General features: G+C 50.3%; 11 protein-coding genes across 11 annotated transcripts; 8 read left to right on the forward strand and 3 right to left on the reverse strand.

Annotated features, from left to right (window-relative positions):
- Positions 1-549: 549 nt before the first annotated feature.
- T069G_07353 (uncharacterized protein) lies at positions 550-1,918 on the reverse strand (the record flags this gene model as incomplete). The annotated part of the gene is made up of 3 exons (XM_056174563.1): positions 550-577; positions 633-1,421; positions 1,767-1,918. The coding sequence occupies 3 exons, from the start codon at positions 1,916-1,918 to the stop codon at positions 550-552; spliced, it is 969 nt and encodes a 322-aa protein (XP_056028142.1).
- Positions 1,919-5,169: 3,251 nt separating this feature from the next.
- Positions 5,170-5,944, forward strand: T069G_07354 (uncharacterized protein; the record flags this gene model as incomplete). Its single annotated transcript, XM_056174564.1, has 3 exons — positions 5,170-5,241; positions 5,301-5,537; positions 5,594-5,944. 3 exons carry the CDS (start codon positions 5,170-5,172, stop codon positions 5,942-5,944), a joined length of 660 nt encoding a protein of 219 aa, XP_056028143.1.
- Positions 5,945-7,094: 1,150 nt separating this feature from the next.
- T069G_07355 (uncharacterized protein) lies at positions 7,095-7,622 on the forward strand (the record flags this gene model as incomplete). The annotated part of the gene is made up of 2 exons (XM_056174565.1): positions 7,095-7,232; positions 7,311-7,622. 2 exons carry the CDS (start codon positions 7,095-7,097, stop codon positions 7,620-7,622), a joined length of 450 nt encoding a protein of 149 aa, XP_056028144.1.
- Positions 7,623-8,574: 952 nt separating this feature from the next.
- T069G_07356 (uncharacterized protein) lies at positions 8,575-8,988 on the forward strand (the record flags this gene model as incomplete). Its single annotated transcript, XM_056174566.1, has 1 exon — positions 8,575-8,988. One exon carries the CDS (start codon positions 8,575-8,577, stop codon positions 8,986-8,988), a length of 414 nt encoding a protein of 137 aa, XP_056028145.1.
- A 1,319-nt stretch (positions 8,989-10,307) lies between these two features.
- Positions 10,308-10,951, forward strand: T069G_07357 (uncharacterized protein; the record flags this gene model as incomplete). Its single annotated transcript, XM_056174567.1, has 4 exons — positions 10,308-10,379; positions 10,429-10,481; positions 10,544-10,836; positions 10,899-10,951. The coding sequence occupies 4 exons, from the start codon at positions 10,308-10,310 to the stop codon at positions 10,949-10,951; spliced, it is 471 nt and encodes a 156-aa protein (XP_056028146.1).
- Positions 10,952-11,963: 1,012 nt separating this feature from the next.
- T069G_07358 (uncharacterized protein) lies at positions 11,964-12,962 on the forward strand (the record flags this gene model as incomplete). Its single annotated transcript, XM_056174568.1, has 1 exon — positions 11,964-12,962. One exon carries the CDS (start codon positions 11,964-11,966, stop codon positions 12,960-12,962), a length of 999 nt encoding a protein of 332 aa, XP_056028147.1.
- Positions 12,963-13,889: 927 nt separating this feature from the next.
- T069G_07359 (uncharacterized protein) lies at positions 13,890-15,515 on the forward strand (the record flags this gene model as incomplete). The annotated part of the gene is made up of 4 exons (XM_056174569.1): positions 13,890-14,115; positions 14,190-14,821; positions 14,879-15,376; positions 15,444-15,515. The coding sequence occupies 4 exons, from the start codon at positions 13,890-13,892 to the stop codon at positions 15,513-15,515; spliced, it is 1,428 nt and encodes a 475-aa protein (XP_056028148.1).
- Positions 15,516-16,459: 944 nt separating this feature from the next.
- T069G_07360 (TCP-1/cpn60 chaperonin family domain-containing protein) lies at positions 16,460-18,349 on the forward strand (the record flags this gene model as incomplete). Its single annotated transcript, XM_056174570.1, has 3 exons — positions 16,460-16,564; positions 16,631-16,772; positions 16,845-18,349. The coding sequence occupies 3 exons, from the start codon at positions 16,460-16,462 to the stop codon at positions 18,347-18,349; spliced, it is 1,752 nt and encodes a 583-aa protein (XP_056028149.1).
- A 1,966-nt stretch (positions 18,350-20,315) lies between these two features.
- On the forward strand, positions 20,316-20,994 carry T069G_07361 (cofilin/tropomyosin-type actin-binding protein domain-containing protein; the record flags this gene model as incomplete). The annotated part of the gene is made up of 4 exons (XM_056174571.1): positions 20,316-20,531; positions 20,614-20,681; positions 20,744-20,792; positions 20,854-20,994. The coding sequence occupies 4 exons, from the start codon at positions 20,316-20,318 to the stop codon at positions 20,992-20,994; spliced, it is 474 nt and encodes a 157-aa protein (XP_056028150.1).
- A 327-nt stretch (positions 20,995-21,321) lies between these two features.
- Positions 21,322-22,061, reverse strand: T069G_07362 (get5 carboxyl domain-containing protein; the record flags this gene model as incomplete). The annotated part of the gene is made up of 2 exons (XM_056174572.1): positions 21,322-21,870; positions 21,951-22,061. The coding sequence occupies 2 exons, from the start codon at positions 22,059-22,061 to the stop codon at positions 21,322-21,324; spliced, it is 660 nt and encodes a 219-aa protein (XP_056028151.1).
- A 1,172-nt stretch (positions 22,062-23,233) lies between these two features.
- T069G_07363 (uncharacterized protein) lies at positions 23,234-26,284 on the reverse strand (the record flags this gene model as incomplete). The annotated part of the gene is made up of 2 exons (XM_056174573.1): positions 23,234-23,823; positions 23,884-26,284. 2 exons carry the CDS (start codon positions 26,282-26,284, stop codon positions 23,234-23,236), a joined length of 2,991 nt encoding a protein of 996 aa, XP_056028152.1.
- Between the last annotated feature and the right edge of the window lie 1,198 nt (positions 26,285-27,482).

The following is a 27,482-nucleotide window of genomic DNA, read 5'->3' on the forward strand; positions in this document are numbered from 1 at the left end:
TCAATGGAAGCTCACATTATGCTCGCACCCAATACATGATGCACTTATTTGGAGGCGGCTATCCAGCATTACATGTCTATTAGCACAAAGTCATGCGATTTCACAACTCTTTCGTTTCTCTACAAGCATATTTTGTATTTGCTGAGGCGCCGAATGTACGACGAGATTCTGGATAGTCATTGCAATCTATTAGTGTTATATCTAAGGTGTAAACCAACTGGCATAAGGGGATGAGACTTTGAGCTCCAAGTCCCCAAACATTCCTTAAACACCCGACCCAATCATTATATATCCATCTACATCCCCAATTGCTTACCGTTCCACTCCTCATACCACTTCAATTATGTCTCTACCTAGAGATAAAGTTATAGTCCCAATGAGTCAACTCCGCAAGAAAACGCTAATACACCTGCCAAAGGGGAAAAGTAGACAAAGGGGAACAGAGACATTCAACCAACCCGCTAAACACGCCCAAATATAGCAAATATGCTACCTCTTCCAAATGAAATAATCATTCCATTACACAGATACTCCATTTAACGTCCAGTTTCAGATCTGACCATCTTGGAACCCAAAGCTACCGCGATCTGTTAGTATTGGCCGCAATCGTTGAAAGCACTCGTATGACTTACTTTGAGGGATACGGATCTGTGCCGTCCGCGCCGTTGTGAGCGGCCAGCGCCAGCACAGCTTCGTCATCGAGAGCTGAATCTTGGCCGAGGTCGTGGGGGTCTAACCTTTGTCGCTTGGAAGGATGTTCATCTGTATCTTCTTCTTCTTCTTCCTCATCATCACCACTTTGCACAGCATCCAGTTGGAGCTGTTCTTGAGAGGTTGTCGACCCGGGTTCCGATCCAATCAGATGGTTAGAAGCGATATCATTCGGTGTCTGGGCAGAGACAGAGATGCCATCAGCATCATGCATCTCTGTTTTGAGCTGCGGCTGGAGCTGTGATTGGTGCTGCTGCATTTGTTGTTGGAAGTGGTGTTGTTGTTGCTGTTGAAATTGGTGCTGGTGTTGAGGCTGAAGTTGTTGAGCTTGAAGTTGCTGAAGTTGCTGTTGCTGAAGCTGCTGTTGTTGCTGAAGCGGCACAGCAGAAGCAGTCATAACCTGGCCGTGGCCTGGCATAGGACTGGATACGACAGCTCCGGGAAGCACCGTCGGGACAGCAGTAGAAACCGTAGAAACCGTAGAAACCGTGGTAGGTACGCCAGCAGCAAGACCAGTTGGAGAGTTATCAGCGGTATTTGCGTCAGGCTGATCGGACTCCTGGGCCTGTGACTTTCTGGGGCGTCCCCGGCCAGGCCCTGGTCTTCTAGTGATGGGATTCAAGGTTGGGTCAGCTCTTCTAGCACTTTCAGAGTGACTTCCATCCACTTCGGCCTTGTTTTGTGCTCTCCTGAGACCCTGAAAGTGTTGCCTGCGATCTTGTCAGCAAAGGGTAGATCAAGTAGAACAGAAGTAGCGTGAAGACGGAGTGTGGATGAAGGGTATGTATATTATAGATATGTATATGTATCAGTGTAATTGGCAGAGCCTAGTGTAAGCGGGAATGGTGATGCTCAGATGTCGAGGCACGATCGACAGCATGCCGGCATAACAGTTGGATGCGCATCTAGAGATGAGTGCATAGCCAACCGATGATGATCTTTGCACGTGATGTGCTCATTTCCATCCAGTCAAAGCCCAGATACTCGCGATAAGAAATTGAAACAGAAAAAAAAGGCACGATGCGAAAATGATGACAAGTATAAGAGACACCTACCGGCATCCTTCATTGGTGAAGCCATAGCCGAGGCCGCGCATATGATTGCCGATGGTTGTCCATTCTGCGCCACTGATAACGCCTATGTTCTTGACGGACAAGATGGTGAAGAACAGATCTTTATCTGCCCTGTCATTCCAGTTCTTGTTCATACCTACTATTGAAGTAATACGATGAATATGAAATAAACCGAAAGAAAGCAGCCAAATGGCAAACAATAACACAAGCTTGAGCCAGGAAGGCGGTGGGTCGATGAGCCTCTAGGCCGGATTGTCTTGGTGACCTGCGGTGAGATAGAAGCTGTTAAGAGCAGAGGGCAATCAATGGCAAAATTGGTAGTGGAAGAATGGGGTACGGAGGTATAGCAGAGAAGGATGTTGGGGAGCCGTGGAGTAAAGGGGCCCGTGCTTAGAGGCGACAGGATAGCCGGATTGCGGATCAACAGTTAATCCGGGCGATTGGAGCTGGGTCGGAGCTGAGCTGGAGGTGTCGGGCATGTTGTGCCATGGCGCTGAAACACGAGCAATGCGACGGTGGTGCAGATGCAAGTTAGGAATTTCCCTTTGAACAGCGTCTACGAAACAGTTTCTAGCTTGTCTACCGTAATTACAAGCTCTAGCGAGGCCTGAGAGCGGATTGTATCCATCTTGGAGACAACGATGCTGGGACTTAGCCGACATTGACACGGGGTTTACCCGTCAAAGTTTCATTTTAGCGGGGAACGAGAAACAGCTGAGGTACGTACAGTTTAGCATATGGTTCAAGCTGGACAATCAGCAATCGAACGATACGAAAGCGTCGGACGAAAAGTGGTGGCTCGCCATTGATGCAATTGGCCACGACGCAATGATGGAAACGGGGGAATGAGTCAAAGTCGGAGCGACATTACTAATTCGCTCCAGATAGACTAGATCTGCACTTGATGGGGAGCTGCTGCAACAGCCTTCTGCTTCGAGTAGGGCTGGTTTGCGCTTGGTGCATGGCTCGTACATACGAGGACCTCAGATGCCTTGGAATTACAGAGTATGGGGTACAAGGTGGGTATTCTGGGCTATTACTTGGACAAGTTTGAGGGATGAGTAAGAATGGACAAGGGGAAGATGCAGCAACAAGTTGAGACGGACAAGGCAGTACCTCTGTACCTGAACTGCACAAGTACTCCGTGCTGGGTTGAATACTGGAAGCGGGCATCGGGACTTTGTAGCTGAAATCTAGATGTAATCCCGACGTGACCCCGGCAGCAGCCCGTGTCTCCCTCCCTTCTCAATCTCAGCCAAGCCAGCAAAAAGCAAAGGCCAATATGATAAAAGCCAAGGGAAAGCCTCAAAAAGCCCATCACGGCATCCGGACCAATAGATACGAGTACGTCATCATCCCTGGTTGGTCAGCCGCCCCTCTCGCCTCTGGTTGGTCAAGACTGGTCACTCTTGGTCAGTGAAATGTGGAGCGGGTCTCACGTGCTTTCGCGGAAACCTGGCGACTCTCCTGGTGGCTCAGCGTCGTCGCATCCCCAAAAATTCGCGCCCCATCGCGTCTCCCCGACGCACCTCATCCGAATCCCCTCCACGACGCCCGCGACCACTGCGACACCCGGATGCGACCATGGACACTTTTGAAACCGGTTTCAATGAGTTTTAAATGTCGTGATTTGTTATGAAGCAAATTTTCCGCGTTTCTTCTTGTCCTCTGGTTGTGAAATTGAGTCGCGATAAAAAACACAGTCGCTTTGGTTGCCAGAGCGCAAAAGTTCGCCCCTCTCTGCATGACACCCGCTAGCTCCGAGCAAGCACAAGGGCGGCCAGAAGAAAATGATCGGTGAGGATGGGAATGGGCTGCTCGTCGTATTTCACTACACACACGGCCATCTCGATTGAGGCAAAGGGAGCGAGCGAGCGAGAGGGTTGATGCAAGCAACCTGTAGAGCAAGTCCGTACTCGTAGATGCAGAATTGAACAATTGCATCACCATATCCCAAGGCAGCAGAAAGGTCTATCATGTCGCATATCAATCACTTAAAAAGCAAGGGGCCCTTTCTCTGCTCTTCTGAGATTTACATGCAGTCTTACAAGGGATTAAATGGCTTTGAGAACCATTGCTTGGTTGGGTCGCCGAAAGAAGCTTCTTCTATCGCAACGCCCCTCCTGAGCAATTTTGCCAGGCTACGCATTAGTGTTTGCCTCTTCGCAGTGGGAATTAGATGAGTCACACGGGGTTTCAGTCTCTCATGCCGGAAGAGGGATCCCTGTTTCCTTTCTATTTGACTTTTCTTTTTCCTATGAGTTGTCTGTGATTTGCTTGGCCGTTCGAGTTTGCTTTTTCCTTGGGTTGTAGCGATTGGAATTTGGCGGGATGGCCACTCGGTAATACTTTGTACCTACAAGGGTTTGTGGTGGCAATTCCCATCTGATCCACGCAGTTGCATACAATAAAGTTTATCCGACAGACAAAAATGAATTAAGAAGAATCAATTCATATAGACTCATTTTCTTCTTCTTCTTCCTTTTATTTGACTTTGGATGCAAGAACCATTCATTGTTCAATGTGATGCACATCAACCCCGACTTTAGCGGTGGCTTACAGGGAGCCACACCCACTAACAGCGGCCTCTCAGCACACCCCTCAATCCCTGTTAGCGGGCGACGTCCACTTTAGGCGCTGCAGCCCCCGTCAAACCCACTGTGCTCCATCGCTATCCCTCGAGCCGGAACGGCGCCAGATCCAGGCAACAACAGGCCCTAGGCCAGATGATATCTGGTTTGGTCTTAGACAACGCTCGGGGGGCGTCCATTCGGCATGCGGATTTCTCAGCCCGGTGGGAAGTTGGGGGAGGAAAAGGAAAGCAAAAAATGAACGAATGTAACACAGATGGACGGGGCCCGCTTGGTTCCTGGATCCTTGCAGGAGTGAGTCTATCGTGCTTGTGCCGCTAAACTGCCAGGCTGAGGCCGTTCATAAGAGAGGCCTTGCCTCCTCCTTGTTCCTGATCTCTTCCTCTCTCCTCTCTTTTCAAGATTTAGTCATCTGTGAGAGTGAGGTCGAAGCCTTGTTATTCTTCTGTTCACTTTTTCTTCCTGCCTGAGGAACTATACGAAGAAAAAGGTCCAGCCCAAGCCTCACTTCTGCCTCACTTGGACTTTGATCCACACATTGTTCACGGACGTTCAAGTCGCCTCCTTCCGCCCATGACCTCACCCTCTCTCGATCGGTTAATCTTTTTATAAGTTGGTCTTGCAAATTTTCGACCGGACGACCAATCTTTTCCATCTTTCTTCCTTTCATCTTTCTCCATTTCTCTACCTTCATACCGCACATCTACTCTCAACAACCTCCTCTTCTCCCAACCGCTCTTCACTCCGACGTATCCGCCCGATATCAACTTCAGATCCAACACCAGCTCGCCATCATGTCTCCTAACAGCGATAATGCCATGGCTCGCTTCTTGTTCGCCATCCTGAAGCAGAAGAACCTCAAAGATGTAGGTTCACGCTTCTCTGCCTTCGCCTGATCAAGCCTCTCTAACCCATTCATCTCTAGATTGATTGGAGTCAAGTGGCAGCCGATCCCGTCCTCATCGAGCCCATCACCAACGGCCATGCCGCGAGAATGCGGTACTCTCGCTTCCGAGCAACCGTCACTGGCCACACACCGTCAAAGAGAGGTCGGCCATCAGAGAAGGCAAAGTCAGGCAAGGTGAAGAAGGGTGTGCAGGCAAAGAAGGAGAAGCCAATCAAGCAAGAGCCGGTCTCAGCAAACGTCTCTTCGTTCGCTCAGGTAAGACCTTCGGACACCACAGCAGCTGATACGTGTGTCTAACATTGCATCGTCAGTTTTCTCCTGAATCTCTCGCATCACTCACATCGCCTTACATGGATGAATGCGACGATTTCGACCCTCGCTTCCTCACACCCTGCAGCGAAGACATGACTCAGGGACTGTCCATCCCTCCATCTGCTCTCGATGACATCCGACATACGAACGGATTGATGTTCCCACCTCTTGGTGGCAACTCAGACTTTTTGAGTCATGCTGGCCATGACCATACCTCTACCTCTGCGTTTGACGCCGCCTACGACCTGAACTTTGGTTCGGGAGATCTTCACAGCCAGGGCCTATCTCTCACTGGCGGATCCCAACCGCTCGGTGACTGGGATGATCGATTGAACGACCAACAATACTAAGTTGGCTTTGATTTCGAGATGACGCACTACGAATACGAGATAAAACCTACAAAAAAAGACGACGAGGGAAGTGGGGAGAGCGACAAAATTTCTTTTATGACTTGATGATACTGGCCACGATTAGTGGTTAATTGGTTTGGGCAAATCTCTTTCATCTCCAAGGAGAAGATTGGACCGGTTGGGAATCAGGGAAATCTAAAAATGATTAAGGGGGGTTTATAATGGCATGTGTATAATAGTGAGGACGAGGTGGATGAGCATATCTGTCTCTACTTTTTCTATCTTTCTCGTTCTCTTTGCTTTTTTTTTCTTTTCCTTTTTACTTCTTACTGGCTCTTACTACCTTGCTGCCTGATACTTTTCTTTTTTCTTTTTTTTTCTTTTTCGGCTATCTTAGATACCAAGATGATATGGTAGAAACCAATACTGATTGTTGACCGCTGAACATGGCTCGCATATGCCTGTGACTTTATAATGCAAGATTTGATGCCCAATTGCGACTGACTCTTGATTTGCATTGATCTACAAGATGGTGTTGATATGGGCCGGTATGTTACATATTTCTCCGGTATTCTTCACAGCCATCAATATCATCTTGTGCTCCCTAATTCCGCTTCTTTCTTCATGCAAGTAGCCACACTCGACTCATAAAGCCCCAATCGATTTTCGATACTCTCCCAGCTCAGAATATTGCATCTGCTTGCTTTATCCATTGACAGATCACTCAGTGCAGCTAGATCTTACTATCCAGTAGGCTCATAGGGAGGTGGCCTGCCAGTTGTAACAGCTGTCACCAGGGTGCCAATTCACCTGACAGTCAATGTTCCTTCGAAAGCTTTCCACCTCTTGTGGAATTCAAGAATCCTATTTTATTCACTAGCCTTGCTGCATTTCACACTTCCTTCTTCTTTTCCCTTTCAGTTTCGCACAAGCACACCCAGGCTTTCGCACCACAGCTTTTGCAAGGCACACCATCTCACCATCTATCAAGTAAGTAAATCTGTTATTCCCCCAGTGCAAAACTCGAGTAGGTATCTTCTGCTTGTGCCCTGTCTACTATTCCTCACTTCGTATGGGATCAATACTGATAATCATCCACCGACAGTTCTTCTCGCAACTAAAATTCTTGCATCGTCAAAGTGAGGCTAAAATGTCCGACAAACGCGAGCCAACGGCTTCTGAAGCCATGTTCTTCTTCGCCATCGTCAAGCATACCCGCAACAGAGCGGACATCGACTGGGATGCCGTTGCCCAGGAACAAGGTTTCAAGAACGCCGAAGTCGCCAAGGTTTGTCTCCCTTACCTCGAATCCGGATCTCGTTGTCTCCTTTTTCATTTCCTATTTGACTAATGACGTGTGACACAGGTTCGCTTTGGACAAGTCAGACGCAAGCTCGGCATCAGCATCGATACGGCCACCACTCCAAAGAAGGGCAGCACTTCTTCTGCCGCCTCGACCCCAAGCAAGGTCCGCAAGACGCCCACCAGCCGCGGCAAAGGAAAAGGTAAGGGCCGCGGTGGAGTCAAGAAAGAAGAGGAGGTTGAGACTCGTGCGGGAGCTGGCATGGGAGCTCCTGGCGATGACATGGATGACATCAACCCCTTTGATTCGTCTCCCATCAAAGGAGAATCTGACAACGTCGATCTCAAGGCGGAAGACCACGAAGATCCTTTCTAAGCTCCAGGATGGCCAGTCTTTGGAAATTCTTGACGAGATTAGTATCTATTGCTGAGAGGATTCTACTTGTTCTTTGGGCTATACTCTACTTTCATCGAGACTGAGCAGCAATGTAGCTGAGAGATTATCTACAAGGAAGGAGCCGAGACAGCCGTCGAAGTTGAGGGAAACTATGGGATGAAGCAACAGATTATCTAGTTGATATAGGGTGACAGTCGAATGAAGTTGCTTTCAGATCTTGATCGTATCACTCATCACTCGTGGAACCCGTAGTACATTTGCATATATTCTTGCATCCAGAATCGCTTATCATGATCTTTGGATTCCTACTGCCAGATCATCTCCTAGTTATTGAGATCTCTTTTTGACGTAGATTCGGAAACATTTCTGCAACAAATTCCATTTTGAATGTTTTGACCTCTAGTTTAGGCGTTGCTTTTGTATTACTTGGGGTGAATGCCCTAAGCTCTTCAATATGCCTCTCCAGCGGCAGCACGCATACACGAAAAAACACTCTCGAGGCCAGCTTTATAAACGCCAGCCAACGTATATAAGGGTGGCCAAAAAACAAGGTGTCAAGTATTGCTCTGCCAGTGCATCATTGCGGCCACCTGGCAAGCAGCAAGTGCCAGCAGATATAAGCACCAAGCAAATTGATGCGCTGTTTGCTCTCTCTGCTTTCTCTTGATAATTGGGCTTTTGTCTCCTATAAAAAGTCGACCCTGTTTCCCCCGCAACCAAGCTTCACTCTCCTCTTCGTTTGCATCTGCATCCACCATCCACTTCTCTTCCCACACCATACTTGTTCGTCTTGTAAGACCTCAACCAGGATCTCTCGTCCAGCTTCATCGTTACAAAGCAACAAATCAGTTCCCCCAAACACATTGTAAGATATTTCCTCTTTTGCTGCATCATCTGATACCATCTGACCACGAGCAGACCACCAACCATCATGCCTGCCAAGAAAGCCGACAGCTCTGACTCGCCCTCCGTCACTACTGGCTTGCGCGAGAACGAGCTTCGATTCATCAAGGCCGTCTTCGACAACATGACGCAGAAGCCTGATGCCGACTGGGGCAAAGTTGCCGGAGATTTGGGTCTCAAAGACGCCAAATGTGCCAAGGAGCGCTTCCGGCAGATGTCTGTCCGCCACGGCTGGCGTACTGGTGCCCCTGGCAGTAGCCCCAGCAAGGCAAAGAAGAACGACGTGACTGGCCCCTCTGGCGATGGCAAGGTAACCAAGAAGCCTAAGGCGAGAACCCCCAAAAAGGCTGTGGCTAAGAAGGAGGAGAGCGAGGACGATGATATCAAGGATGAGGACGACTATCTTAAGTCGGAGGAAATGGAGGAGGGCGCCTTTTTCTAGGAGAACGTACAAGACTTAAGGTGGTGGGTGTTGTTGTTGATGTGACTACCATCTAATGATCTTATGATTGGAGGGCAGTGATTATGGGATGAGAGATATCTTGAGGCTAGGTCAGACAGGACAGTCAATTTGCAGGCGATATAGCAGTCACTTTTTTGAGGTTATATATCGAAATGGCATCCATGGATCAATGATTCTATCATGATTACTCTACTTTGTGCAGTAAAATTGCTGGTGGGTGTAATCTTGCCAACCAAGCTCGGCAAAACCTCTACTCCATCTAATGCAATGTTACGTATTTCCAGTGCCCAAGGACAAGAATCAAAGAAGCGACATTGGTAATGATTATTTCCAATTTCAATTGCCTCCATACTGTAATTATTACACAAACCAAAGCTCACTGGAACAAACCAACGGGTGAGCCTCAGGTCACCTAGACGCACCAAGAGACTTGACACTCTGCTGCCAGGTGTCCAGGTGCCAGGTTGGTTGCCCCGTTTTACAACTGGAGGGACGCCTTTGTTTTTATTTTTCGCTGCTCTGGACACCTCAGACGCGCAATTCGTTTTATTTTGTTTTCTCGGAGACATAATTTTGTTGTGTGTCGTGGACAGTTGCATCTCTTCCTTCTCCCACACAACACCTCCCATTCCGAGTTTCAACTTTCTGCACACGCTTAGCTGCAATTCTCGATTGCAATCTTTTCAAAACCCTTGAGATCATCTGTCTTGGTAATTACAACTTTTGTACTTCTTTATTTTGTTTTGTTTTCTGTTTTGATTGCATTTGGCCTGGACACTCGTTCTTGTCTCTCCACCTGAGCCAGAAGTGAGGCGGTCACTTGTCCAATATTCACACCCCTTTCTCAGCTACATTTCCTCTACCTGTGCATTGCTGTCTTGGTGTCCACCTCTCTTTGGCTTGTGTCAAGCCTGCATCTGAACTGCCTGAGGCGTCCTCTTTTCCCCTACCTACCTCATCTCTCTTGCGTCCAAGTTTTCTCTTCGCCTCCCTTCGTTGTCCCACCACACTCTTGAGCTTTTCGATTGCCATCATCTTTCCACTTTATTGCCTGCAATACTCAATCATCAGACCTTGGCTCATCTTGCTGGTGTGTTCTTTTCTTTCCATCATCTTCCGTCTGGTTTACCCACAGTGTAGTGTCGCTCGCCATGTTCCATCATCAGCCCTCTTCGTCCCTTGCCACCCTTTCTTCGTCCCTCTCCTATCATCCCATCATTATGCCTCTTTCATCCAGACATGGCACGTGTTCCTAATCTACTTATAGTCCCAAAGCTTGCCCGACTCTTTTCAACATCATGTCGAAGCAAGATCCCGCTGAGCAAGTTCGCTTCCTTGTGTCCTGCATTGGTCACACCACCAATGGAAGAGTAAGTCAGAAAGAGTCCTTCTTTCATACATGTCTGACTTATTTTGTAGCCTGACTTTACTCTCGTCGCTGAAGAACTTGGAATTGTTTCCAAAGCCGCTGCGTAAGTCGTTCATTTCATCTCTTGATGAACCCATCTAACCACTACCTGTTGTTCTTGAACAGCCAGAAGCGGTATGAGCGAATGCTCAAAGCCAACGGAGTGAATGCCTCCAAGCCGGCCGCTAAATCCAGCGCTGATGATGAAAACACTCCTTCCACCCCGGTGAAGCGCAAGACCACTGGAGTTGCTAGAGGCAGCGCCCAAAAGAAGTCCAGGGCTGCCAAGAAGGAAGAAAGCGATGACGAGATGAAGGACACGAAGCCGACTCCCAAGGGCAGGGCCAGAGTTCCCAAGAAGGAGCCTAAGAAGGAGCCAAAGAAGGAGCCAAAGGAAGAGTGCGACTCTTCTCTCTCCGGTATGTTGCCGGCATGATCTTGTAATTCTAAATGACCTGGATGATCTGACTCTGAATCTTAGATGCTCCCGATTCCGGCCATTCTGATGCTGGCACTAGCTTTGATTCTGTCTAAGCTCTTGCAGCCTCACTCTCCGGCTGCACTTCAAGCCATGATGAACATTGTAATGCCATGTTCGTTTCCTCGGCACTATATAGGAAGTAGCTCCCGGAGATTTGAGACGATGAGTACATCGTAGTTTGGGATTTGGCATATGAGGCAGGGCATTTGCCTGAACATTTGGTTCAATATGGACATGCTAGGGATATTGAGTCTTCAATTGAGATGGCTATCATAGCAATTCAGATATTCTGTGAATTCACTTAGCTTAGTTTAATCCAGGGTCTACGGCGGAATATCACCAAACGGGCACCAATGATGTGCATTTTCCCTTTCTCGTTTGACTTCAACCACGGCTACGATAACATCACCTCCAGATCAAATAATGATCAAGTTTTCCAAATGCTTAAATCCTTGTCTGCACTGTAGCGAATGTCGGAGCCCGCTTCTCTCCACTGGCAGCCCGCCAAGCCCACTCGTGATTCACTGTCACTTCAGACTCAGCAAACACCGACTCTCAGACTCCAATAGGCAGGGTAGTAATCCTATTGGGGTCCCATTGTATTCATACCGCCTCAAATAGTCACTTTTCAGAACTGATAGCAGCTGACAAAAAGAGACGTACCCTTACTCCAGGGAGGGGAAGGGGGGAGGACCCGCAAACGCAATGCAGCAGCTGCTGAATGGAATCTGTAGCTATTGTCACATTGTCACCAGCAAGATGGTATTGGGGACAATACACCAGAAAACTGACACTCAGTTCATTATCACCACAATTAGATGCTTGTTGTATTCTAGCAATCGGAATATCTCGTGCTTCTGCTGATACTAAAACCTCTTCCCTCCTCGCCACCATTGCTTTTCTAGTATCTCATCACAACATCGAAGCTTCTTCTACAAAGCAAGCTGATCTCTTCTTTATCAATCCCGAATATTCTCATCCAAGCCCAATCCATCAGTTGATCCTCTTACACGAGAGCGAACATCATCTCGAGAGCTTCCAATCATCACGTCTTGCCAATCCATCATGTCTGGAACAGCTTCCTTCTCCAACGCAGGCATCGAGATACAATATCTCAACCAATCAGCTATCCCACGCTCGCCTTACACGCAAAAGATGAATCCCATCTTCGCCGGTCTTATTACACCCCCTGAATCTCCCATTCGATACGTTCAGCGGAACTCTCTTGATACCACCGCAGCTCAGTCACCAGCTCTCTCTCCGGCTCTGAGCTCTACGAACGAAGTCCAAAAGGCTGTGGAAGCTTTGTCTGTTGCTATCAGAAATGCAAGCGCTGAGCAAGATGCCAATTTCACCAAAGTACCATCGACACCCGTGACTCCTGTCGACTTCGATAACATTCGCGAGGTTATCTACTCAATCGTCGAGAACACAGTAGAGGAGAAGATGGCCGATGCCATTGGTCCTCTGCGATTGAACATCGGCAAGCTTGACGACTCTCTTGAGTTTATTCGTCACCGAGAAAATGCTCTGAATGATCTGGAATCACATCTCCGCCGCGAGCATACTGACATACGGGATCAAAACGACACAATGAGCCGTCAGCTTGATCTTCACTACCGCACTGTTGAACAACACGTCGAGGAATTCAGATCCCAATCCAAGACTATAAACACCATAATCGGAGCTCAGGCTGACAATGTTGCCGCCAGCATTAACATGGTCAACCACCTCTCCCAAGTTGTCACCAATCTACCCCTTGCTATCAACCAAGTCGTCCACAATGCAGTTCAACAACAGACTCAGCTGGCTATTCGAGACATTATGTTTGCTCAACAACAAGCCATGTTCTCCGTCTCAGATGTTTCCAGAACTCGGCAGTCAGTGTCTAGTGATGGCGTCTCCAGTCAATGCACTTGCAACCACCATTGCTTGGAGATTGAGTCTATGGCATCAACGCAACATGGCAGTGGCTCACTCAAGCATATTTCTCCCAATACTTCCTCCAAGTCAAATCGCAGCTTCAGGTATGCATTGCGGAGGTTATTCGGGTCTAACAAGTAACTTCAATGCTGCGATGGGTTGAGCTGAGAATTTCTTGGTATGGTAAAAGCATCTTGGGGGCAAGTGGGTAGAGGATTGTTGTTTTCTGGGTTACGGCGCAAAGGGGTTACTTTGGAATGATACTGATGTAGATTATGTCTTCAATCCAACCTTGCTCGCATGCTATCTCTACTTCTTTGCCCAGAGCTTCCAGTGATGATGGTATTGACAAACAGGTACCTACACACATGTACATCTGTGCAAGTCCCCAACGGCCACCACCAAGCTGCAAATCCCCCTTAACAGCACACAACACCAAGCAGTAAATCAACAGTTATAGAAATTGTATATTATATATCTCTTTCTTCATTTATACGATGCCCAATTGCATTGCTACTAATTCGCATAGACGAGAGAGATGCTGCGTCTATCTGACAGTTCCCAAGTTCCCCCAACCACCCCCGACTTTGCTGCCAGCTGCCAGACAGACAATCCACCCAGACTGGCCAAGTTTTCTGAATTTCTGAAATTTCTGAAATGCAAAACTTTGCATTTCCCTTTTGGGAAGATTTGGCTCACTTTTGTCTTTTCTCCCACTTTTTCCCGTTCCTCGCTACTCTTCTTTCTTTCTCCCCAACATCGCGAGTCTACTAACCACAGCAGCACCAACGTTTACGACCAATTCATCTTTTGCAACAACGCATACAACGAATCAATTGACTGTAAGTGACTATTTTCTGCTTTTCAATGCTTCAATTGGCAATTTTCTGCTGTTTTGCAGCAGTAATTGGACCTTGAGCAGCACAATTCCTCCAAGTTTCTTACCTCTTTCTCTACTCCCATTCCCCATCTCCAACACATATATGCCTTCCAATGCAGCACTAACAAGCATTTTTTTAACCAATTAGGCTTCAATTCATTGCCAATTGTCTTCTTCATACCTTCAAGATGGGCACTCCAGGTCTGAAGACTACTCCCAAGAAGAGCCAGACTGCGGCTCATGACCACCGCACTCCTTCCAAGGTGATGAAAGCTCAGAGGACCCCCAAGGTCAACAAGCTCAAGACACCTGGTTCCACTCCCAGAGAGACTGCTTACACTCATAACCTCCCCACTGGCGAGCAGAAGAAGGGCAATGGCCGTGTCACTGGACGCAGCCTCATCATGTGGAACCGTAAGATAATTGCACATCACAATCCCTTTGCTCAATTGACTTCTTCATGAACACTTGCACTAACTCTTCGACAGGTCCTCGCATGACTGAGAAGCTTCTTCTCCACATTCACTACGAATGTGTTCGTCACAAGGTCAACATTCCTTGGGATGCCATTTCTCATCGCCTTCGCCCCGGCTCTTCTGGTCAGGCAATTCTGCAGCATGTCAACCGCCTTCGCAAGGAACTCCTCGCTGAAGGCCACATGGTGCCTCCCCCTGCCCACAAGAACTCTCCATCTACTCCCTATGATCCCACCGTCAGAGGCTACGTCCGTGACCCTACTAGCGATGACAAGCATGCCACTCGCTCAGTTGGTTTCGACGAGAAGCTGGATGATGCCAAGATCAACCTTCCCGATGCCTTTGACGCTATGGACGAAGGTGAAGACGAGTTCTCCCCTGAAGCCTATGGCGACGTGCTCTGCACTCCTGAGGCCGATGCCGATGTCATTGTCCTTGAGGACGATATCCCACTCCCAGTCACGCCGACTCCCGTCCGTCACGCAGCGCCTCGCCCCCCTGTGTCTGCTTCTGCCACTCAGTACAACCTGAAGGCCCAGAGCATTCAGCAAGACAACGTCGCTGCTACTCAACAGCTTGACCTCTTTGACAACAACCTATTCGCTGACATCACCCCTCCCAACTTTGTGCTCAACAGCACTGAGGTAAGTTGACTCTCCCACTATCATCGCCTATTGACTTCACATACTAACAGAGAACAGGGACTTCAGCCTATGGGTGTCCAGAACCCTATCGCTTTTACCAATGAAGCTCAGCTTTTGATGGGCGGAGCCAACTTGTTTGACCCTTTTACCACCCAGCCTCTCATCAAGCCCAGCCATGAGCAGATTAGCCCCTGCGGTCAATCACCTCTTGGCAATGTCTCTCAGCCCTTCTTCATGGGAAACCCATTTAACCTTCAATCCGGTGGCTACTACACCAACTTGGCTCAGCCTAACTTCATGGCCCAGCCTAGCCTCATGGCTCAGCCTAACCTCATGGCCCAACCTCCTTTTGGCTTCGCCATGCCGCCCACTCCTCCTGCTCTTTTCAACCCTGAGGAGAAGGAAGAACCCCAGAGCTCCCCAGCTGCCAACGAACACAGAGGCATCTCCGTCTCGCCTGTGTCGTCCCCAGTTGCAGCCCAGCTGCCTACATTCCAGCCAGAGACACTCCAGCCGGAGATTGAGAGCCCAGAGCAGCAGCTCGGCGAGGCCACTGTAAGTATTTGCCTTTCTTCCATCTCCTCTCCTACAATCGTCACGAGAACTAGACTGACGATTGAAGCCTGCACTCCCATTTTCCGACGACTTTGTCGGCCACCAGTTGTTGCTTGAGTTCCTCGCCAACTCGGAGTAACTCAGACGTCGCATCACAAGACCACAGGGCTTTGACCAAGGGGACATACATGCCCACTCATGATCATCATTGAGAAAACAACAAAAAAATTCAAGAAGATAGACTGACTCGCAGCAAGGAACGGTGTGTCCCGTACACACAACAGTTCCAATGTTTCCTTACAATATGGTTCCTTTTATTTGTTTTTCCTTTTCTGTCAAAGATACCCGTCCCGCATCTCATCCAGGGAACGCAACGCAAGGCACAAGCTTTTCAGCTACTACGGCCACGAAGATAACGATTTCAACTTTAGAAAACCAGATCAAAGAAAAAACTCGGAAAATGAAAAAGACACCAAAAACAAGCAAGCATCGAGAGGCGAGTTTTCCTTTACTGCATGGTACGTTGGAGTTCGAGGGCATAGCACAGGGTACGGTACAGATACTTTTTTTCCGATAGCGGGGGACTATCAGGCATTGGCGGGGTCAAACAGGGCATTGAATGCAAGTCTTTTAACGTGCTTTGAGGATTACAAGCTGCCAGTAACTAGCTACAAGGCCACTTTAGCACTTCCACAGTTAGCTTTTACATCGCAGCTCTTCTGAATTGATCTCTATTGCAAGGCACCGGCCATGAATCGCAATGCTTCTCCAGCTTAATCATCAGTCTCGGCATAAAAAATCCCCCACAGATTCGGCTGGAAGAGGGTAGAAAAGCTCATGCTGTGCCGCTAAACTCGTTTTGGTGCTGGCTCGGCTCAGGATCCATGTTTTGCCGATGCTCCGTGACAATTTTTTTGGGGCGTGCGAGCTCTCCAACAACACCGGAAGCGCTCTGCAGACCCTCTTCCTCTTCCTCCAACCTGCTGTTCCTGTGAAAGGCTGGCTCGTCGTGGTTCCGGCTTGTGATACCCCCGTTTCTTTGTTTCCTTTTTCCCCCTCTTCCATTGCAGAAATCAAAGCAAGATGCAGCGCGCATTGACTTCCCGTGCCCGCGCCTCGGCCCTGTCCGGCGCTTACAAGTACCGATCTGGAGGTAGCCTGGGCCAGCAACTTCGGTTTGCTCACAAGGTGGGATATGGCAATTGGGATGACAAGTTGCAGATGGCTTTCATGGGACTAACTCGGACGCAATAGGAACTCAAGTTCGGTGTCGAGGGCCGTGCTGCTCTCCTGGCTGGTGCCGATACTCTCGCCAAGGCTGTTGCTACCACTCTTGGTCCCAAGGGCCGAAATGTCCTGATCGAGTCCAGCTTCGGCTCCCCCAAGATTACCAAGGGTATGACTAAGAATTTCTGCAACGTTGAGTTGCTTCTTGGGAACCTCTTTTGCTAATAATCTATTCCTACAGATGGTGTTACTGTCGCCAGGGCCATCAGCCTCAAGGACAAGTTTGAGAACCTCGGTGCCAAGCTGATCCAAGATGTTGCTTCCAAGACCAACGAGACTGCTGGTGACGGCACCACCAGTGCCACCGTCCTGGCCCGTGCCATCTTCTCCGAGACCGTCAAGAACGTTGCTGCTGGCTGCAACCCCATGGACCTGCGCCGCGGTATCCAGGCTGCTGTCGACTCCGTCGTCGACTTTTTGCAGAAGAACACCCGCGACATCACCACCAGCGAGGAGGTTGCCCAGGTCGCCACTATCAGTGCCAACGGTGACCACCACGTTGGCAAGCTGATTGCCAATGCCATGGAGAAGGTTGGCAAGGAGGGTGTCATCACCGTCAAGGAGGGCAAGACCCTGCAGGACGAGCTCGAGGTTACCGAGGGTATGCGATTCGACCGCGGCTACGTTTCCCCTTACTTTATCACCGACGCCAAGTCTGGCAAGGTTGAGTTTGAGAACCCTCTGATCCTCCTCTCCGAGAAGAAGATCTCTGCTGTCCAGGACATCATCCCCGCCCTCGAGGCCTCTACCCAGCTCCGCCGCCCCCTTGTCATTGTCGCCGAGGACATTGACGGCGAGGCTCTGGCTGTCTGCATTCTGAACAAGCTCCGTGGCCAGCTCCAGGTCGCTGCCGTCAAGGCCCCTGGCTTCGGTGACAACCGCAAGTCCATCCTTGGCGATCTTGCCGTCCTGACCAACGGAACCGTCTTCTCTGACGAGCTTGACATCAAGCTTGAGAAGGCCACCCCCGACATGCTGGGTTCCACCGGCTCCATCACCATCACCAAGGAGGACACCATCCTCCTCAACGGTGAGGGCAGCAAGGATGCCATTTCTCAGCGATGCGAGCAGATCCGTGGTGTCATTGCTGACCCCACCACCTCCGAGTACGAGAAGGAGAAGCTCCAGGAGCGTCTGGCCAAGCTTTCTGGCGGTGTTGCCGTCATCAAGGTCGGTGGCTCCTCCGAGGTTGAGGTCGGCGAGAAGAAGGACCGATTCGTCGATGCCCTGAACGCCACCCGCGCTGCCGTCGAGGAGGGTATCCTGCCCGGTGGTGGTACTGCCCTGATCAAGGCCTCTTCCCAGGCCCTGAACGACGTCAAGGCTGCCAACTTTGACCAGCAGCTGGGTATTACCATTGTCAAGAACGCCATCACTCGACCTGCCCGAACCATTATCGAGAACGCCGGCCTGGAGGGCTCTGTCGTTGTTGGCAAGCTGACCGACGAGTACGGCAGCGACTTCAACCGCGGTTTCGACAGCGCCAAGGGCGAGTACGTTGACATGATCCAGGCCGGTATCCTTGATCCCCTCAAGGTTGTCCGCACTGGTCTCATTGATGCCAGCGGCGTCGCTTCGCTGCTGGGTACCACTGAGGTCGCCATCGTTGAGGCCCCTGAGGAGCGACCTGCTGGTCCTCCCATGGGCGGCATGGGTGGCATGGGAGGAATGGGCGGCATGATGTAAGATGCCACCGCAAGAAGCAAAGAAGAAGAAAAAAACGGAACAGGAAGTGATGTATAAAAATTATTCTATGACGGGGCATGGTTTCCGGTGTTATACTAGAAGGATGGTTCAAGCGGCCTACTACCCATCTCCCCTCACTCTCCATCTTCCTCTCTATCTACCTGTCCATCTATCTGCGGCTGAGCTCTGAGCTTGCCCTTATCTCCATGGGGAGTGGGCAAGCCGAGCCTTGCTGTTTATTGTATTGTATTGTAGCGCTCCTGGCCATGTACCACTACCAAAAAAAGGGATAATAACGAATGAAATGTTTTTTTAACGAGACAATGTTTGCAAAAGGATTTAGGCAACTGGAAATGTTAAATGAAGTAATGTCCGGTAAGCGGGGGACAGAAAAACCAAGACTGAGAAGATTACGAACACACGTAACTTAAAATAGTATGCCTATAAATCTTAACTCTTCAGGTATCTCCTGCTGTATCTATATTTTTTTTAGTATCTGCTACTATATCTATATTTCTCTAGTATCTGCTACTATATTTATATTTCTCTAGTAGCTATTATTATATTTATATTTATTTACTCCTTAGTATTATTTCTATGCTGCGCCTGTTTTATAAAGTAAAGTAATTAGGTGCTTATATTGCTAAATGTATGCACTTATTCATTTTGCAGTCTCGCTTTTTCTGACCTCTGCTTGCCGGGTAGCTGTAGATACTATGTCTATTGCGCAATTGTGGCTGTACTTGGTGTTGAGAATTATGGTTGCCTTGAGGCAGCCGGAAATGAAGCAGGATGAGATGAGATGAGATGGAGCTGGGAAATGTTGATGCCTGGCTTTGTTGGATTGGATTAGACTGGAATGAATGATTTAATTATATATATTGAGCCGCCATTGTTGAGTAGAGAGATAGGCTGGAAGAGATATTGAACCTTTATCACCTCCTCTCAATCCTCCCAATGGCCACCTGAACAAAGCCTCTGTCAAAACCAACACAGCGTCCATCCGTCCAGCATATCTTACGAGTACATCCATCTACTTATCTACTCCCCCCTTCTTCGTTAGGCACCAGGTAAAATGCACATCCCGACTCCATGCAATACGTAATTCCCCATATAAAAAAAAAGCCCTCCAGTCCAATCTCTCTTCTCATCTCCCCCCCAGTCCAGTCCCAGAGTCGTCAGTCCCAAGTCACGTGCAGCTCCCCCTCGAGCAACTCTCGGCCAAAAGCAAAACCCCACCCGTGGGGACCAGCAGCTTTTCGCCCTTTTTAGCACCCCGCCTCCTTCTGCTGGCTTGGTTCTTTGTACTTAACTTACCTGCGCAGTTCCCAGACCATCCCGCTGTCACACCAATTTGGCATCATCGTCGAACCCACGTCCTGACGCCAGTCTCGCCGTTTCTTCTTTTTCTTCCTGTGTGTTGCTTCTCCCGATTCCTGATTCCCTCCGCGTCATTTGCATCTTGTTGCCCGTCTCTTGTTTTTGCTTTGGACTTCTCTGGTTTTGGGCAACGGTGCAGCGGCGCTTTGGCGTATCTCCCGCATATACTCAAGGAACCCCCTCATCGCTAACAGGAGAAACCTCGTCAGCTCATCACCCCTCCTTTTTTTTCTACACCGCAGTGCGTCTTTCGTCGACGACCAAAATCGCAAACATGGTGAGTTGTTTCTCGTGGCATTACAGCTTCGAAGGCGTGTCTTTGTTGTATATTCCTAGTACTGACCGCGTTGCGTAACTCCAGTCTCAATCAGGGTGCGTGTCTCTCCCCCCTTTGACGTTATCTCTTCCCACTATTTATAGCCCCCCTCCACGCGATCCGCCACCCGCCATCCTCTTCACCATGGCCAACGACGGTGCAGATGTGGCCGCATGATCGGATTGGCGGCAGTGGGGAGAAGCTTAAAAACAAAAAAAGGAAGAAACGGAAGCAAGATAAACGCATTACTTGGCGGGAATTGGCAGGCTGATGATAAGCTTGGTTTTTAGAGCGAAAGTTTCCGCCCAGGTCTCCGAGGAGTTCCAGAAGCTTAAGCGAAGCAACGACAAGAACAGACTCCTGAGATACATTGTCTTCAAGCTGTCCGACGACTACTCCGAGATCCAGGTCGAGCACGCTGAGGCCGATAACGACTGGGACAGCTTCCGCGAGAGGCTCCTCTCCGCCACCTCCAAGAGCAAGACTGTGCGTCTCAATCACCAAAGAAATTCAAAAATCTAAAATGACGTACACGCCGGAATAAAAGCTGACTTGAGACTTTCATTAGGGTGCTGTTGGCAAGGGTCCCCGCTACGCTGTCTACGACTTTGGCTTCAAGTTTGACGGCCGAGAGATGTATGTCGGCCCAATGCCACCCGATGATGGAGCTGCCGCAGTTTACTGACAATCTGAAACAGCAACAAGATCATTCTCATCGCCTGGTCTCCCGATGATGCCGGTGTCCACGTACGTTGACCTTGTTACCATGTGTAAATTGACTTTTTTTTTCGCTAACAGAAAGCAACAGCCCAAGATGATCTACGCCGCCTCCAAGGAGGCTCTCAAGCGATCCCTGGAAGGCTACGCTTATGAGATCCAGGCCAACGACTCTGACGACCTCGAGTACGCTTCTGTCCTCAACGCCGTCCTGGCCAAGGTGAACGCATAAGCGAACCCTCACCAAACAATAATGTGATGCATGGGGGAAGGGGCAGCTACCAGGGAGAAGCAAAAGAAGGGAGGCACTGCCGTGTCCTCGTTTAGATTGGGCGTGCTGGAGGGCTGTGTTTATTCGATGAATAGGCATAGGTAATTTTTCAGATGTGCTAGCGCTACAGATGACGATGTACACCGTACCAAGGGAAAATCAGACTCGTTTCTTGTACTGCATGTGACGATTCACTGGTGACTTTGTTTGCTTGCGTGAAGGAACAATTAAAAGTATGCTCTATTAAGAAAGAAGACGCCCGTCATGTGGTTTGTACATATAAGTATATCACGAATTTGACCTGCTTGCCTGCCAACTAGACCGGAATAAGCTGGACAGCTCCTCAGCCTTATCCTGAGCCTTGAGCCTCTGCTGCAGGAAGCCGCTGAGATCCGCCCAAAAGGCATCAGACTCAAGCTCAGCCTCAACAGCAGCCGCGTCAGCCTGAGCCGTCGCAACTGGCTCCTCCGTCGTCTCCATAGCCTCCCCAGCGGCTTTCTCCTCCGCAGGCGGAATCGCCGCGGCGCCGCCAATGACCATGACGGAAAAGTCAATCGTCCTATCGCTCTCCTTGGCGAGCAGCTCCTTGAGCACCTTTGTGTCCGCGACGGGCCGCTTGTTGAGCAACAACTTCATCTTTTCGACAGGGATGCGTGTCTGAGCATTAACGGCGGCTTTGACGTCGAGGATTGAGGTGCTTAGGGGGGTGGCGGGGAGGGTTATGTCGAGGGGAGGGTTGCGGAGGGATTTGAGGGTGATGTCGATGCTGCGCTCTGAGCCGGGGGGGAGGCGGGATGATGGTTTGGACATGGGGGTTGGCATGCGGGGGAGGATGTACTGTTTGTTGTTGTTGTGTTAGCTTTTGTCAGTTGGGAAGAAGAAGAAGAGGGTGGTGTTTTTTGGTTGACGGGACGTACAGGTGGGCGAGGAGGGAATGTTTTGGGATCCTCGATGTGGTCTGGGGAGAGCTTGATGGGACGGGAGTCCAGCGAGGTGAGGAACATTTTTGCGAATGCGACTTCAGCCATTGTGACGGTTTTGCTGTTCTTCCTCTAAAAAGGGTGTGGTATATATCGAGCTGTTGCGGTAGGTATAACGAGGTTGTGATATAGCTTTCTGTATTTCGTCGAGATGCCAACTCGTCGTCGCGATGCGAAAAGAGGGGAGGCGGGGTGGAAAAGGACACTGGCGAGATGCGACTTTCGCGCTAACTGACGAGATATGTCGAGAGGATAGCAATGAAGAGAGAAGAGGTGACGAGAATGCGACTCTTAGAGGAACTAAGCGTTTCGAATATTCCTGTTTAGGTTCTTGTATCTCCAAGATGAGGCTGCTTTGCTGGTAGTCGTTTTGGAGCTTCGAGTTACGTTGGTGACAAGCTTGGAGGCGTCGGAGAATCACGTGGGGGGTCGCATTGAAAATACCCCGCCAAAAACTCCAACACCAAAGACGCCCATAAACAATGTCGACGCCACGAGCCCCTGAAACAGCCTCACCCCAAGACATACACACGTCATTATCATCACTGATTCTGATTCTCAGCTTCATAAATACTTGTTTGGCAGAATAACAGCAAAACAAAACGCGCAATCCTAAAATTTACAAAAACTAAACGACAAAAACTCCCTCCAGCCACCCACCCCGATAATGATACATAAAACCATTTCCTTCCACCCCCTTCCTTTGCCCTCCAATTTTCATACCAGAAAACTCATCCATATTGCATTCGTTATATGTCATTTCGTCGTAATAAACTCTACCAGTGATTTGCGCACCGTAGCCGTTTTTCTCTATCGCGATATCCCATAGTATGTGCCCAGTCATCATAAATCAACAACAGTCCCTTTGCGTGCGGTGGGCTGATATGGTCGTGAACCAAACAGTTACCCCCCAACTCCCGACAGAAAAAAAAGCAGAAACAAAAAACTTGGTACTGCGCGTAAAGCAAAAACAAACAGGCACACTATGCCTTTGTCCTGATGCCTTCCTTCCTCCCTAACCTATCTCCACTGGGGGTTAAAAATCATATCGTATTAAAAACATGTAAATGCAATGCCAACGCGTAACAGCAAGCAATGCAATTGCAAAGTAGAAAGAAGAAGCAGAAACAATAACAATAAAAACAATAAAGCAAGATAGTCCAAGACGGTGTGTAGCTGACATGCCGCTGAGCGAGGGAGCCTTCCCACTGCATCTGGCTTTACCTAGCCACGCTCGGCATCGCAAAGTCATCGAATCCAGAGACGAGTTCGCGAATGGTCCATCGCCAGGCGTCTCGGTCTCGAGGAGTGTGGCTTATCCACTTCTCACACTTCTTCCGCCACCTCTCTTCCTCTTCACGCTGTCTCCGGATGAATTCGGGGCCCACGTCAAACTCCTCTCCCACTAGCCAGTCATCCTTAATGTCACTGGAGTGGCCTTCACGCTCATCAGTGACGGTATTGTCTTCGAGATCGGGAATGTCCTTAAAGACGTCCTCATCATCTTCGAAGGCATTGAAGTTGTCCAGGCTATCAGTGGCCTCGGATCTTGTCATGCTCTGAGGGCCGAGCTTCAGCCAGCACATGTTTTGAGGATCAAACACCATGCCACCAACCACTTGCACACCTTTAGTGGTGCTGATGTTGGTAATGAGAGCTGGCCGAGGCACTGGAGTCTCCTTATCTCGAGCCAAGTGCAAGGGAACCGAATTTGATGATGGCGTCGAGGTCGACCCATCAAACGCATTCAGAGCATTCTCGTTCCCTTCCCAGCAGTATGTCGCGGCGTTGTAAAACATCCCCTTGACGACTAGAGAAAACGGTAACGTTAGACATGATTATATCAATGGAGTTGGGATTAGAAACACACCTTTGGATTCTTTGCCGCCACTCAAGTTGGAGATGAGATGGGGCTTTAGCTGCGGGGGTCGCTTCAACTTCTTGGTTCGAGTTGTAGAAGACGTCTGCTGAGCATTGCTTCGAGTTGGTGCTCGCTGAGCAGAAACTGAAGCCAACGGCCCGCCGCTTGGCGTCCGGTGGGCTAGAGCTGTCTCGCGTGCGATGCGGCTAGCTGCGGTGTCACGCGCAAAGCTGGGGGTATAGTTGGGTCGTATGGCGGGCTTGGGTGCTGCGTTCCATGGCGAAGGCGTCTTGTTCCTATCAATTGCCGGTGGTCGTGGTACCTGTGGTGATTTGCGCAATGTTGCTTTGGGCCCAGCTGCAGAAGGCTGCTTCAAGTAACGGCTTTCCGTCTCCTTCGAGGTGGGTAGATCGTCAAAGGCGTCTAGCTCGTGACCATCGCCAAATTGGCGTATGCTCTTGGGCCTGCTTAGACGATCCCACGTCCCAGAAGCAGCCGTCTTGTGGCGCTTTGGGCTGGGCGATTGCAGGCCTGGCCTTGAAAAGGACCGGGAGATGGGGCGGGCATCGATGGAATTGTCGGAGTCATGGCGGCGAAACTGTCGCAGGGTCTTGGAACCCGCGTGCTGCGATTGCAAGTGGGAAGCACCCGCAGGGATAAATGGTATTGAGTTCTTTCTTGCTTGTCCAGGACTCTCGCTGGTGGCCGTCGGGCGATCCTGGGGCGTCTTTGGTCGAGACTGGCCTGGCTCCGTGCGTGATGTTGGTCTCTCTGAACGACCGGCGATGGGTGGTTTGGCGGGAGGATTTCGAGCCCGCACGGCTGTCAGAGAGCGTTTCTGCCTAAGAAGCTGAGCATTTGTCGTAGGAGGGTCATTCCTACTAGAAGTAAAGGTGGTTCGAGATAAATCTGTCCTGCGAGGGGCTGTGGCGATTGAAAAGGTAGAAATGGTAGTAGGCGTTGGGAGGCTCGCCACGGACAGCTGGTTGGAATGGCCAAGGCGGGACTGTGGTCGACGAACCCGATGTGGGATCGGACCGCCACTCTCCGAGACGGGCTCAAGAGCGGTAGAATGTGACCTCTCATGGTTGAGGCGAGGGATCCTTGTCTGTGGAGGCATGGGCTTGTTGCTAAACGTCAATGACACTGACGTCTTTGGACGGGCAGGGTTGGCGAGCCGGCTGTCCTTGATCTTGATATTCCGATGCATGGTGAGTTTCCCAGAGTCAAACACGTTCCCATCGCCAATATCAAGCCCCTCGAGAAAGTCCTGCTGCTCCACTTCTGCCGCAGGAAGTAGCTTCTTCGGGGGTGCTGCTTCGGCAGGTGGCTCCTCCGGTATGTCTTCCGGCGGTGGGTTTGTCTTCCGCAGGTGCAGCCTCTCCTGAAAATTGAGATGGCCGGGGGGCAGTACGAGGCCGTCAAAGGTCTCGTCCTCGCTCTCCACCGTGAATGTGCTGGAGAGGCTAGGGCTCATGGCCGAGACCGACGAGCTTCGAGTTGATCTCGCATCTCGTCGAGTGCCGCCATATCTAGTGCCGAGGCTGCTGCCCTCACCCCAGTCTATATCATCCGATGACGAAAACAGTGTTCTGGGTATTTCCCTCCTAGCGGACAACTTCAGCTTGCCATCGGACGGGAGCTCAAAGTCTCCCTCAAAGTCTTCGTCCAGCGGCTCCTTCGATGCCTCGCTTTCAAGGGGAGTGGGAGGGGTGACAAAGGGAGCCAGGCGAGGCGGTCGCTTCTTAGGGACCTTGATTGTGTCAAAACCGTCGCCGAAGAAGTCGTCATCCTCATCCTCCGTGTCTCTAAACTTGTCTAGGCTGGGTGCGGCCGACAAGATGCTCGAATTGGACATGATAGAGCTCCGCCGGCTGTCTCTGGTAGACCTGGGCGTCTTCCTGGGGCTGTTCTGCAGCAAGCTCTGCAGCGAGCCTCCGCTGACCTGGCGCAGGGTCTCTGGAAACTCGGTCTGGGTTCGCGGCTTCATCTGGAGCCCTTGGAGCCCCTCGGGCAGCTCCAGGTCATTCTCCCAGTCCTCGTCGATGGTTCTCCGCATCTTCTTGCCGCCGAGCCTCTTGATGGTGCCTCCGGTCAATGCAGACGACGGCACATTCTTGGGCAACGGGATGCCTGCCCTCTCGGCGGCGGCTATGGCAGCCATTGTTGATCGCTCATCGTCTGCCGGGAGGTGGACGTGTTGTTCCTCCCCATACGCCGAGTCCAGATCGGAGCGCAGCGAAATGTGGGACGAGGTGGAATCGCGTCGACGTGGTTGTGCATTGGTAGTGACAGCGGTACTGGTAGGCCGAAGGCTCAACTCGTCGCCGTCTACGATAAAATCGTCATCATCCCAGTTCTCTATCTCAGCCTCCACTGGCTGTCTGGGCTTTAGCCGCAGCGGCTCCATAATTTCCATCAACTGTTGTTCTGATGCGTCTACTGTGCTGTGCAAGGTAAACTTTGGGTTGTAATCGCGTGTCGTAAACAAAGCAAAGCGGCATGCAGGGCCGCTCGGGTAGCGTGGGTAAATTGACTTTCAGTCTCTCGGATAGGTTCGTCGTGGCCGGTCGCGACAACAATTGGGCGGAGGCATAACCGAATCAATAGCAGCCGTCCATCGCTGGATTTTTTCCCAAAATTCCCAAGGCCGCAGCTCGCTCCCGGATTATGACGTGGCAGCCGGCTTATTCGTCCAAGGTGGGCAGCAAAAGCGTCGGGGGGTTCGTTGTCGCTACGGTGCGCACAAATCGACTCGTTCCTCTAGCAGCGCTGATGATGCGCTCCCCTCCCAAAATCAATAACAACAAAACAAAGGGCGCCCGACGCTCGGCGGATGGCGGGCAATACGATGCAAAAGGCGCTGCTTTGAACTCTGACGATGCAAGCACGGCGACTTCGATTATTTGGGACCTGGAGATGCTTTTTTTTAGATGGGCGCGCGATAAGGCGTCGACGTTGTTGTTGATGTTGTCAGCGGGCAATTGATTGGGCGCAGCTGATGATGCGAAGGCGAAACAGAAAGGCTGGGGGTCCGTTGTGGACAGTGGCTGGACTGCCTGTAAGCCTGTCGGATTGGCGAGGATCAGGTGGTGGGGGCAGCCTGCATGGAGATTTCAGTGGTAGAGCAGCGACAAGCAGCGCCTGGACCACTGCAATCCACAGCTGGGCAAGGAATTTGACTCTCGAGGGTCCTGCTCAGTCACTACCTGTACCTGTATCCTAGACACTGGGAGGCTGCACGAGTTACTCGTACAAATGCAGCAGGTGAATGTGAAGGCTCACAGCGAACTCCCTGGTAGGTGGGAAATTGAGGCAAACAGTTTTGGGGATGCTCGTCTTGTTTTATATCCCCCCCTTTTTTTCCCAACTTTCGTCTCGCTTTACAGTAAAATACGTATCTGGCCTCGTTGCATGTGCTTTTTTCTCGCTTTGAATTTTTCGCCTCTCACTCTCATGGATAACCCCTACTCGCGCTGCGTTTCCGGCTCGCTAACCCATGATCTGTTCATATTGAAGGTGGAGTCGCTTCCGGACTCACGATCCTCATCCTAATCTCGCCGCGGTGCTGTGCATGAAATTGGCTGGAAGGCTACTCCGTATCTGTC

This window comes from Trichoderma breve, chromosome 4 (assembly GCF_028502605.1).
Source record: "Trichoderma breve strain T069 chromosome 4, whole genome shotgun sequence".
Lineage (NCBI taxonomy): Eukaryota > Fungi > Ascomycota > Sordariomycetes > Hypocreales > Hypocreaceae > Trichoderma > Trichoderma breve.